The sequence below is a fragment of the Leucoraja erinacea genome, chromosome 16 (genome assembly GCF_028641065.1).
Source record: "Leucoraja erinacea ecotype New England chromosome 16, Leri_hhj_1, whole genome shotgun sequence".
Classification (NCBI taxonomy): Eukaryota; Metazoa; Chordata; class Chondrichthyes; order Rajiformes; family Rajidae; genus Leucoraja; species Leucoraja erinaceus.
The window spans coordinates 19,690,884-19,703,606 of NC_073392.1; the positions used below are offsets into that span (position 1 = coordinate 19,690,884).

Here is a 12,723-nt window from a genome sequence, read left to right on the forward strand (position 1 = left end):
CAAATGCATTAGAAAATATGCCAGGGTAATATGAAAATCTGACAGCAACGTGTCACCATTTCTGGCACTTTAAACACAAATTTTATTCAGACAAAAATAGAATCTAGTTTGCTACTGGAGAGTTATTCACAGGTTGGTTAATCTAAGCTTGCAATTATGGTGCTGAGCAAGAGAATGAGAGCTTCAATTGAATGGCAATTTGAGAAATGGAACCTGTAATAGCGAGCTGGTTGCCAAAATGACTTGTCATAAAACAGTTGGGTTATCACATTATGCAGAAAAAGTGGGGCCCTATCAGTACCGCGTTCCAGCTTTTTCCCCATATCCCTTGATTCCCTTAGCTCGAAGAGCTTAATCTAACTCTCTTGAAAACATCCATTGAATTGGCCTCCACTGCCTTCTGTGGCAGAGAATTCCACAGATTCACAACTCACTGAGTAAAATATTTTTTCCTCATCTCAGTTCTACCCTTTATTCTTAAACTGCGACCCCTGGTTCTGGACTCCCCCAACATCGGGAATATTTCTCCTGCAATTCCTTCGCAATCTAAATTCCAGTGAATACAAGCCCAGTCGACCCATTCTGTCATCATATGTCAGTCCCGCCATCCCAGGAATTAACCTGGTGACCCCACACTGTACTATTTCAATAGTAATAATGTCCTTCCTCAAATTAGGAGAACAAAATTGCACACAATACTCTATGTGCGGTCTCACCAGGGCCCTGTACAACTGCAGTAGGACCTCCTTGCTCTTGAACTCAAATCCTCGCACATTAGCCATTGGCCTTCACTGCCTCTGTAACTGCATGCTTACTTTCAGTGACTGATGTACAAGCACACCCAGGTCTCGTTGCACCTCCCCTTTTCCTAATCCACCAAAGTGGATAACCTCACATTTATCCACATTTTACTGCATCTGCATGCTTCTGCCCACTCACCCAATCTATCCAAGTCACCCTGCAGCCTCATAGCATTCTCCTTGCAGCCCACACTGCCACCCAGCTTTGTGTCATCTGCAAACTTAGAGATGTTACATTTAATTCCCTCGTCTAAATCGTTAATATATATATGTGTGTTTTTACAATACTGGGTACAAAAAATGTGACATCATACATACAACTGAAGTCCACAAATAAATTATTTCAACATGATTCAGATTAATCAAAAACCCTCACAGCGCCAGTACATGACAGGGAGAGATAGTTCTTGAAGTTTGAGAAAATTTGATTAATGAACAAAATTCCTTGTTGGGAACTATGCGTTTTTTTACACTTTATGTTTGGTGTCCGCCATAACAACCGTTACATGAAATTTAGAAAGTCTTTTTTTTCTGAAGCATGATAGCTGATTTCTTCACTTTTGCTGTTTTCAGCCTACAAATGTACTTTCTTGCTATAAACATGGAGTATGTGACCAAATGAGCAATATTCCTGTTATCTACTGAAACGTGTGTTACGCGCGTTACACAGTGTCCAAGGGTGGGCACCAAAATGAAAGTAGCTTCTGTTTCTTCCAGTACTTCATTTTTTGTAAATTCTTTCTCATGTTTTGAATAAACTTTATGGAAGTAATTGTCCATACATAATAAGAGACTGCAAGTACATAATTTGATGGAAATATAGCTACTGCAAAATGCGTGTGATGATGGACACCAAAAATATTCACTAATTTTGGCATGCAGCAGCTTTTATAGAACCTTGATATTAACGTTACTTTCTCATCATTTCATCATCTAATGAGTTCTTCAAACTAGAACATTTTCAATCTCCTTGGAAAGTTCTTTGGTCTTAATTTACCATTGTGGTGTAATGGTGGTTACTCTAAAATAGGGTGGACACCAAGAGTAACCACCATTACACTCTGAAATATGGCCATTCAGAGCACTTAATGCCAAATTCATTAAAAGTTTTGCTTATTACTGTGAAACATGCATCTCTGCAAAGCAACAAACTTGAAAATGTTTTGAATTATTTGAAATTGCCTCTTGATTTCATTATGTCAACACATATCACATTTTTGTGTCTTAAAAGTTGATATTTTTGAGATATAAACTGGTTGAATCTGGGAATTAATTTAATTCCTAACTTGAATTTATCTCTACTGTCTCTTGCACATTTGAGCAATAATTCCTGAAAAAATTAACACCATACTACTTGAAATAGTGGGTATATGGGAGTTTTAATGTTCTGTACTAAAATCTCTCCAGTATTGTAACTACTATTGCACACTAATCTCTTGTGTGGGACCTTGTCAAAGGCTTTTTGCAAGTCCAGATGCATCACATCCACTGGCTCTCCTTTATTCATTCTACTTGTTACATCCTCAAAAAATTCCGAAATGTTAGTCAAGCATGATTTCCCCTTCATAAATCCATGCTGACTTTGACAAAACCCGACTTTGACAAAACCCGTCACTGCTTTCTAAATGCGCTGCTAGAGCATTTTTAATAATCGACTCCCCACTACCGATGTAAGGCTAACCGGTCTATAATTCTCTGTTTTCTTTCTCCCTCCTTTCTTACAAAGTACAGTTACATTGGCTACCCTCCAGTCCACAGGAACTGATTCAGAGTCGAGAGAACATTGGAAAATTATCACCAATGCATCCACGATTTCTAGGGCCACCTCCTTGAGTACTCTGAGATGCAGACCATCAGGCCCTGGGGATTTATTTCCCTTCAGTCCCGACTGTTTACCTAACACCATTTCCTGACTAATGTGGATTCCCTTCAGTTCCTCCCTTCCACTAGATCCTCGGTCCCCTAGTATTTCTGGGAAGTTGGTTGTGTCTTCCTCAGTGAAGACAGAATCAAAGTACATGTTTCAGTACATGTACAAGTACAGGGTTCAGTATTGATGTTGATAGAGAACCGGCTGGCAAACAGGAAGCAAAGAGTAGGAGTAAACGGGTCCTTTTCACAATGGCAGGCAGTGACTAGTGGGGTACCGCAAGGCTCAGTACTGGGACCCCAGCTATTTACAATATATATTAATGATCTGGATGAGGGAATTGAAGGCAATATCTCCAAGTTTGCGGATGACACTAAGCTGGGGGGCAGTGTTAGCTGTGAGGAGGATGCTAGGAGACTGCAAGGTGACTTGGATAGGCTGGGTGAGTGGGCAAATGTTTGGCAGATGCAGTATAATGTGGATAAATGTGAGGTTATCCATTTTGGTGGCAAAAACTGGAAAGCAGACTATTATCTAAATCCGATTCAGATTCTGATTCAGATTCAATTTTAATTGTCATTGTCAGTGTACAGTACAGAGACAACGAAATGGTGGCCGATTGGGAAAGGGGGAGATGCAGCGAGACCTGGGTGTCATGGTACACCAGTCATTGAAGGTAGGCATGCAGGTGCAGCATGCAGTAAAGAAAGCGAATGGTATGTTAGCTTTCATTGCAAAAGGATTTGAGTATAGAAGCAGGGAGGTTCTACTGCAGTTGTACAGGGTCTTGGTGAGACCACACCTGGAGTATTGCGTACAGTTTTGGTCTCCAAATCTGAGGAAGGACATTATTGCCATAGAGGGAGTGCAGAGAAGGTTCACCAGACTGATTCCTGGGATGTCAGGACTGTCTTATGACGAAAGACTGGATAGACTTGGTTTATACTCTCTAGAATTTAGGAGACTGAGAGGGGATCTTATAGAAACTTACAAAATTCTTAAGGGATTGGACAGGCTAGATGCAGGAAGATTGTTCCCGATGTTGGGGAAGTCCAGGACAAGGGGTCACAGCTTAAGGATAAGGGGGAAATCCTTTAAAACCGAGATGAGAAGAACTTTTTTCACACAGAGAGTGGTGAATCTCTGGAACTCTATGCCACAGAGGGTAGTTGAGGCCAGTTCATTGGATACATTTAAGAGGGAGTTAGATGTGGCCCTTGTGGCTAAGGGGATCAGCGGGTATGGAGAGAAGGCAGGTATGGGATACTGAGTTGGATGATCAGCCATGATCATATTGAATGGCGGTGCAGGCTCGAAGGGCCAAATGGTCTACTCCTGCACCTAATTTCTATGTTTCTATGTTTAACTGTTCTGCCATTTACTTGCTTCCCATTATAAATTCACCTGCCTCTGGCTGTAAGGGACCTACATTCATCTTCACTAATCTTTTTACATACCCAAACTTTAACAATCAATGTTTAAATTCCACACAGGCTTTCTTTCAAACTCTCCCCCCCCCCCCTCCCCCCCTCCTTAATTAACCCCTTTGTCCTCTTCTGTTGAGTTCTAAATTTCTCCCAGTCCTCTGGTCTGCCACTTCTTCTGGCTAATTTATATGCTGGAAGAATCATCCGATGGATCAAATCTTCCAATTACGATTTAGAAATTAACTTCATTTAAGCAAATATGTGCAATAGTGCCACGCTACTGTTAGATTGTCACTCTAACCCTCATTTTTAAATATATATTTAATGAAGAAGAGCTGCCTTTTAGCCGATACTTGATCCTTGCCCACATCCACATGGTTCATTTGCAACTGAATCTGTCATTCATTTACTTTTCAAGGCGGCATAATTAGGACAAAGCAATGTGCAGCTGGTCGAACTGTTGCCTGACACCTCTAGCAATCCCAATTAAACCATGACATTGGATGCTGTCTGTTTGGAGATTGCACGTTCTCCCTGTGACCACATAGGTTTTCAACTAGTTCTCCAGTTTACTCCCATTTCGCTAAAATGTGTTGGGTTGGTACATCCGTTGACCACTGTAACTAGCACCTCAGATGGGGATGCAAGGAAAATCAAAAGGACTTTGTGTAAATGGGTGCTTGATGGATAGCATGGATGCAGTGGGCTGTAGGTCCCGTTTGCATGTAGTTTGGTTTTGTCACCCGAGAGCAGTTAGACTAGGAAAAAAATGTCAATCTTGGGAATGGCAGATTTTGTTTTTAATTGGCACTTTATTGTTCACTCTGTCCAATCTCAAGATGAGAAAATTGTGGCTTAGAGTAATTTTTAAATGAAATGTCATTTCATGGCAGTGTAAATTAGAGACAGTTGCTTTACATCATGGATGTTTCTAAAAAAAAGAGCACTAACTGTGTAACGCATACATTCCAACACCTTAAACGTTGTTCTTCCTGTTTTGTCTTTGCAGGTCAGCTTGTGGAAAGAATCAGTGGAAGGCCAGTGGGTTTGCATCAGTGACGTGAATAAAGGCCAGGGATCAGTGTCAAGTGTCACAGAAGGCCAACAGAATGAGCAGTGAATGGCAAAGGACCACTGCAGGAGTGCTGCCCGACTTGTATATTTGGCAAAATGAAATGGATTCCAAGAAAACTGGGAACAAAATCATAATGTTTTGTGTCTGGATCCTTGGACTGATTATGGGTGGGAAAAAATATATTGCTACAAGGACTTGTCATTGGTGTGTAAGGAAGACCCTTTATAATTGCCACGTTTAGGGTGCTTTTCGGGGAAGTAATAGAGGTTTTTAAAAGGAGATGCTGTTTGGCCAAATTGGTTGTCCTTGGAATGATTATAAGGAATAGTTCAATAAATGTCTGTGATGCAGTAATTTAAAATATCATAGCTACCATTAGCTCGTCTATCACCGTGTGATAGCATATCTCCAGAAATAGAGCATTTGAGGAATTTAAAATAAATACTCCAGGACAGCACAATTGCCAGTCGAGTGCAACCAGTGCATACTCCTTTGGTTTGTGAGTAGTGAGTACATGGTTTCTTTTTTCCCATAAAATTTGTAAAATGTTGCTTGGTCAGTGGTCATGAATTGCTCCTGTCCAGTATCTGTCAATTGATTTCAGTGTAGCATTTGTAGACATTGAAAAGCAAGCCCCTTTAAAAAATAAAAGGAAAGTTGCCTTGCAATAAAACTATAGGAGATTCAAATTGTATCACCTGCCTTTAAAAATAAATACATTATCATCTAAATGTTGCTTATCAGTTACATTTCTTCCCCACGTTGGACCCTTTCTGCTGCATGCTCTGACTTGGCCATACATTTTAAAACAGTTATGTTTATCTACCAGAATTTAAATGCCGGGATTTAGTTGAGCTAATGACTGTTGAAGTTCCCGATTTTCCTGCACTTCAGGCAGTTAGGCCCAAAAAGAGAAGTTGACCCATTCTTCAGTTTAGAATAATGTGCATTCTAGCTGTAACTGCAACACTTCAATTTCAAAGCCCGTTTCTCCCCGACAGACCAGACTGAATGCATTGTTTAAGTTTCTGTGTGACTGAACCTTTGTCTGAAGTCCATTTTAATAAATATTTTTTCCTACATGTAATTCAGACTTTAAACTCCAGGAGTTTACAGGAGCATGGGCTGATTTTAAAAAATTCATTACGAAGACTAGAAATTAAGCCATTTGGTTTGAATACTTATCACTTGTTTCCTGTGGTGCGCTGACTCATTGGTTTACATAGAATTGTTAAATAAATTGATACAATATTATTGCTTGTTGATGTGTTTTTCTTGCTTTTTTTTCAGCATGATGATCTATTCGTAAAAGGACTTGGCATAAGCTGAGTCAAGAATGCTTTGCAAACTTGGACCATAATTGTAAAATAATTGTTGTCTGTATGTCTTTATATTTTATTTTATGTGATGTTTTATTTTCCTGATCCCTCATCACTGTTGGAAAGAATGCGAGCAAAAGTACAGATCTAAAAGAAGGTAACAAGAGTTAATTTTCCAAAACCCTCCCAGAAATTTTATTTCATATGTGCACTTGTTTATTTTGTAGATAGTACTGTAGTATACTATAGTACGGAGCAGTACTCCGTGGCAGCCATCGTCGGCGCCACCATCTCACCATCTATATAAATAGATATAAACAGATATAAATCTGCGTTTGTTTCAAATCCAATAAATCTTTAAGGTGTGTTTCCCAGAACTACAATGACTGTGTAGGAAGGAACTGCAGATGCTGGTTTGCACCAAAGATAGACACAAAATGCTGGCCTAACTCAGCAGGACAGGCACCACCTCTGATAGAAGGAATATGTGACATTTCGGATTGAGATCCTTCTTCAGATGATGACTAGGCCTAGGCTTGGTATAGTTATAGTAGCAATGTTACAACATTTTGAGATTAAAAAAATCAAGTCTGTAATTTATCCCATCAGATAAAGCATAAAAAGACTTTTAATTTGACACCTAATTCACTTTCATATCTTCAGTATTAAAGAATTATGGCCATTTTCATACTCGGAAATTAGCATCTTGTTCCCTATTGCTTTTCCATTGACTTAACACAAAAGCTGTGATCGAGGACAGTCAAAAGCTCATAACTTTCTTAAAAATTAAGAGAACTGAATGAAATTTTCAGTTATTATACATTGAAGCATTCTGAAACAAATATAAAACATCTTATTTGGATGACCTGAAATGAAAGCATATAATTAGTTAGTTACCTAATTGTAGTTAATTACAAAATTGACCGTTGTGACAGAAATAGTAATAAACACCCAGACTGCCTTGAAAATTCAAAAATGTGATATTCTCAAGATCAGAACTTTAATATTATTGTATTATATGCTGTAAATCCGTAACATATAGGTAAATAAATTACAATTTCTAGCAATAGACCAAGTCTTTATGGAGAAGATCAGTTGCTAGCTGGTACATTGGCATATCATAATCAGTAGCATCATCATACTCCTCAGATTGTAACCAATAAGCAACTCTGTACACCTTGTTTTTCCTCAACTTTTCAATTTTGGCATTGTAAACTACAAGTTTTTGCTCTTCAAACCACGCATGACATGCCTTACTGCCCACTACTTTCCCATTAAGAATGTCCTGTAGATTTCATTTCTTAAGAAAAGGATATATTTTTTAAATAGCCTAAGTATCCAATAACAAACTAATCCCATTCACTCAAGAATTCACTATAATAACATGATTTTTTAATCTCACTGTCATGAATTTATATGCCAGATGGAAGTAATTTAATGTTTAATTCCCATAAATGAATCTAGAAACATCCACTCAATATAATCAAATTTTTTTTTTTGCACAATTCATGGGGCTAAACTGATATTTAGTATAAAAATATTGACTATGGATAGACAATAACACAAAATATAGATGATTTAGATGCTCTAATGATATGATTGTCCAAAAAAAAGAGCATTTAAATCATCTTGCGAGTGGGTTTTTCTGGAAAGCAATCGATTGGAACGTTGCATTTGCGTTAAATTTTAACCCCATATCGGTAGGAAAAACACTGCCGGTTCGTATGGGGCCCAAATCACATTTTCGCAAGGTAAAATTAGATTAAAGACATCCCAAGAAGCAAGTTTATATGTAAAATAGACGACCTACCCCTTGTTTTTGTCCCGTTCTTGCGATCCGTCATGTTGTAGGCGTTGAGGGCGTTAGAAGTTGCTTTTTATTTTAATATAATTATTAAATTGTCTCGCGATTTAAAAAAAATAAAAAATCGGGAACGGAAGTCGGATCGATTATTCTTCAGCAGCTAGCAGCCCGACGAAATCCGCCTCCGACAGGCAGTAGAAAACTGGATTTTAATCCCCCCCCCCCCCACCCCCTCAAAGGCGCCAAAGTCACGCGCACGGCCAGTGGCAGAACTGCAGCGCCACTGAAGGTAAGTTTTGTTACATCGCTAGTTATAGCATGAAATTTGATCATTTGCATTATAATCTATTAGATCTAAATGTCATAATTCCATTGGGCTGTTGACTACCTGTATGCCTTGACATTTCAATGATCTACACCCTTGGACAGACAAGGTTGTGAAGAACTGTATTGTTTCTAACTCTTTATCATTTGAAATACCTTGTATTTTTTGGTCCAGAGTGGATAACCGGATTTATCTTCATTGCAATGCATTTACCACCTATTACTTGTAATTTTATGCTTCCATTTACACTGCCAAAAATGCCAAACCTTTTGAGTATAGGAGCAGGGAGATTCTACTGCAGTTGTACAGGGTCTTGGTGAGACCATACCTGGAGTATTGCATACAGTTTTGGTCATCGAATCTGAGGAAAGGCATTCTTGCCATAGAGGGAGTACAGAGAAGGTTCACCAGACTGATTCCTGGGATGTCAGGACTTTCATATAAAGAAAGACTGGATAGACTTGGCTTGTACTCGCTAGAATTTAGAAGATTGAGGGGGGATCTTATAGAAACATACAAAATTCTTAAGGGGTTGGACAGGCTAGATGCAGGAAGATTGTTGCCGATGTTGGGGAAGTCCAGGACAAGGGGCCACAGTTTAAGGATAAAGGGGAAATCCTTTGGGACCGAGATGAGAAAAAACATTTTTCACACAGAGAGTGGTGAATCTCTGGAATTCCCTGCCACAGAAGGTAGTTGAGGCCAGTTCATTGGCTATATTTAAGATGTAGCCCTTGTAGCTAAAGGGATCAGGGGGTATGGAGAGAAGGCAGGTACAGGATACTGAATTGGATGATCAGCCATGATCATATTGAATGGCGGTGCAGGCTCGAAGGGCTGACCGGCCTACTCCTGCACCTATTTTCTATGTTTCTATGAGAATAATTGTGGGTCCAACTTGAATTCTTGCAGCACTCTACATCCTGCCCATGAATTCCTTTCTCTGATTCCTGCTTTTCGGTCAATTTCCCAAACAAGTTAACAATTATCCGCAATGAAATGAATTTCAAATACGGCTTGCAATCTTTACTGGAATTATAAGATATAATACACAGGGAATTCTGCTTTAAAATGATAGACTCATTACTGTCAAACTTTGAGTAATAGGAAATGGCCTTATTAAAACAATGATGCTAATTATCGATGAGGGTACGGCGATGAATGTTATCTACATAGATTTTGGTAAGACATTTGATAAAATCGCCCATGATAGGTTGATTTAGATACATGAGATTAACAGTGACTTTGTTGTATGATAGACAAAATTGCTGGAGAAACTCAGGGGGTGAGGCAGCATTTATGGAGCGAAGGAATAGGTGACGTTTCGGGTTGAGAGCCTTCTTCAGACCCTTCTTTGTTGTATGGAATCAAAACTGGCTTACTGATTGAAGATAGAGGGTTGTGATGGAAGGAAAATATTCGGCTGGAGTTCTATCATCAGTGGAGTGGGATCTGTTGAGAGCTCTGCTGTTTGTGAAATATAAAAATCACTTGGACGTAAATGTAGATGGGTTTGTTAGCCAGTTTGCAAATGATATCTAGATTATTGAGGTCATGGACTGTGAGGAAGACTGTCATTGTATACAGCAGGATATATAGATTAATATCCCGTACAATTAAAGCATGGAATAATCTCCACCCAACTATAGTTACCCAACCAGATGCAACTAAATTTAAAGTAGCTCTTTCTTCCCAATAACCCTTTCTGGCTTAAGCCCTCCCTTCACCACCTCCAATTTAAATTCCATTTGGAATATTTTGGAGGACCAAGAAACCAAGAACCAAGATAGAAGTTACAGAAATGGGTGGAGAACTGGCAGATGGAGTTTAATCCGAGCAAGTGTGAGGTGTCGCACTTTGGGAGGTCAAATGTAAGGGGAAAATATACAATTAATGGTATGGTCCTTAACATCACTGATGTACAGAGGGATCTTGAGGTCCAAGTCCATAACTCGCTGAAAGTGACAACATAAGTAGATAGAGTGGAAAAGAAGGTACAAGGCATGCATCCCTTCATAGGTCAGGGCATTGGGTATAAGAACCAGGAAGTCATGATGTAGCTTTATAGGACTTTGGTTAGGGAGCAAATAAAGTATTGCATGCAGTTCTGGTCACCCCGTTATTAGTTCAGTTTATTGTCACGTGTACCAAGGTACAGTGCTTTATTGCGTGCTAACCAGTCAGCAGAAAGACAATATATGATTATAATCAATCCATTTACAGTGTATAGATCAGGATGGGGAGGCTTTGGAAAGGGTGCAGAGGAGATTTACCAAAATGTTGCCTGGATTAGGTATTGGCTGCAGGGAGTTGCAGCCAATACCTAATCTTATACCTAACCTAAAACTTGTATTGTTTTCTCTAGAACGTTGGTTGTGTTGAGACCTGATAGCAGTATATAAAATTATGAGGTATAGGGTAGCCAGTCAACCTTTTTCCCAGGGTTGAAAAATCAAATACTGAAGGGCATAGCTTGAAGGTGAGAGGGGCACATTTTTGACACAGAGGGTGATGAGTGCCTGGATGTGGTGTGATGGTTGAGGCATATACCTGTGGTATTTGAGATATGTTTGGATAGGCGATGGATATTCAGGGAATGGAAGGATATGAATTATGTCCAGGCAGATAGGTGCTGATTTTGGCATCATGTTTGGCACACATTTTTGTGGGCTAAAGTGCCTGTTCTTGTGCAGGACTTTTCTATGTAATTGGAATTAGGGACATAGAGTTTCAGGCATGCAATAAAAAGTTACTTTTCCTGCAGGATATTTAAAAATAAAGATCTATTTAATGGCAATGAGTTTAAAATACTAAAGGCTGCATGTCACATTATTTAACAGCGTGGCATTGCACACACGTCAATTGAAACGATCGCTTGTCACTTTGATGGCTTTTTTTCTGGTGGTCAATTTCCAAAGTAACTTTAAGTGCTCTAGTTGCAAATCAAAGTTGTGTGATAACGACTTCAGCCATGTGATGGAAGTATTGTTCACCACTCGCTTTGTATCCAATTTGTGTTATGCAAACAACACCTTATAACAGAACCACCAGTGCATTGACATGCTCCTGTCTACTAATAGGCCGTGGGCCGAGGAGCTTTGTTCCAGTGTTTCGTGACCCAAGTCACAGAACTACATGAAATTTTCACATATTGTGTAAAATAATTATATAAATAACCCCTGAAACTCGTCATGAACAAGACTTGCACATTTTCATTAAATAAGAGAAAAAACGGAAATATTTCGGGTATTTTTAGTCCAATCAAAGCACGTTTAACATTGAGTTGTCTGCCAGTTGGCCAATCACGCGCTTTGTTTCAGGCTAGCACACATCATAGCTGAGAGGGCTTCACTGATGCCTGTTTTACTGGAGATTCCGATGATGTTATTTGTCGTGGAAACTTGCAGCAGGGTAATTGAATTTAGTGAGAAAAGTATTAAGAAGTCTGAAAAATGTGCAGCTAAGTGGATAGAAGTGGAAGAAAGTCTTGAAAGCAAAGTCCCTGCTGAGCACAAAGTTGTGAAACTTTGTGAATCAACTCAAACTGAAAGGTAAGATCTAAAGTCTGAATTCATGAAAATTAATCCATATGGACTTTAATTAATTTAATTGCACCCTTTATAATGTGAAAAAATGAGATTTGGAGGCTGTACATTCACTCATTCATTCACTTATTCATACCTTCATTCATTCACACACTCCTTCATTCATTCACACACTCATTCATTCCTTCATTCATTCATCCACTCACTCATTCACGCAGGCGGAGGGGGGCGGGGGTGCACAGTGCCGTCCGTAGCGGCCTTTTCAGGAAAACCGAGGAATATATCTATCTGGAATATATATAGGTGTAATAATATATTATATTATTGTATTATTATATTATTATACCTATATTACTATCTGGAATAGATATAGTTATAATAATATATTATATTATTTTATTATTATATTATTATTATTATATTATATTTATATTTTATTATACCAATATTACTATCTGGAATATATATAGGTATAATAATATATAATATGATATTATTATACCTATATTACTATCTGCAATATATTATCTGGAATATATATAGGTATAATGATATATA

At 38.7% G+C, this 12,723-nt stretch overlaps 1 protein-coding gene across 1 annotated transcript in view; it reads left to right on the forward strand.

The window, feature by feature from the left end:
- The window catches only part of sec13 (SEC13 homolog, nuclear pore and COPII coat complex component), a 42,589-nt gene extending 36,163 nt beyond the window's left edge, over positions 1–6,426 (forward strand). Inside the window, 1 exon segment of the mRNA XM_055647778.1 lies at positions 5,107–6,426. Coding sequence (XP_055503753.1) covers positions 5,107–5,217 — 111 coding nt within the window. The 3' untranslated portion in view covers positions 5,218–6,426.
- The last annotated feature ends 6,297 nt before the right edge of the window (positions 6,427–12,723 follow it).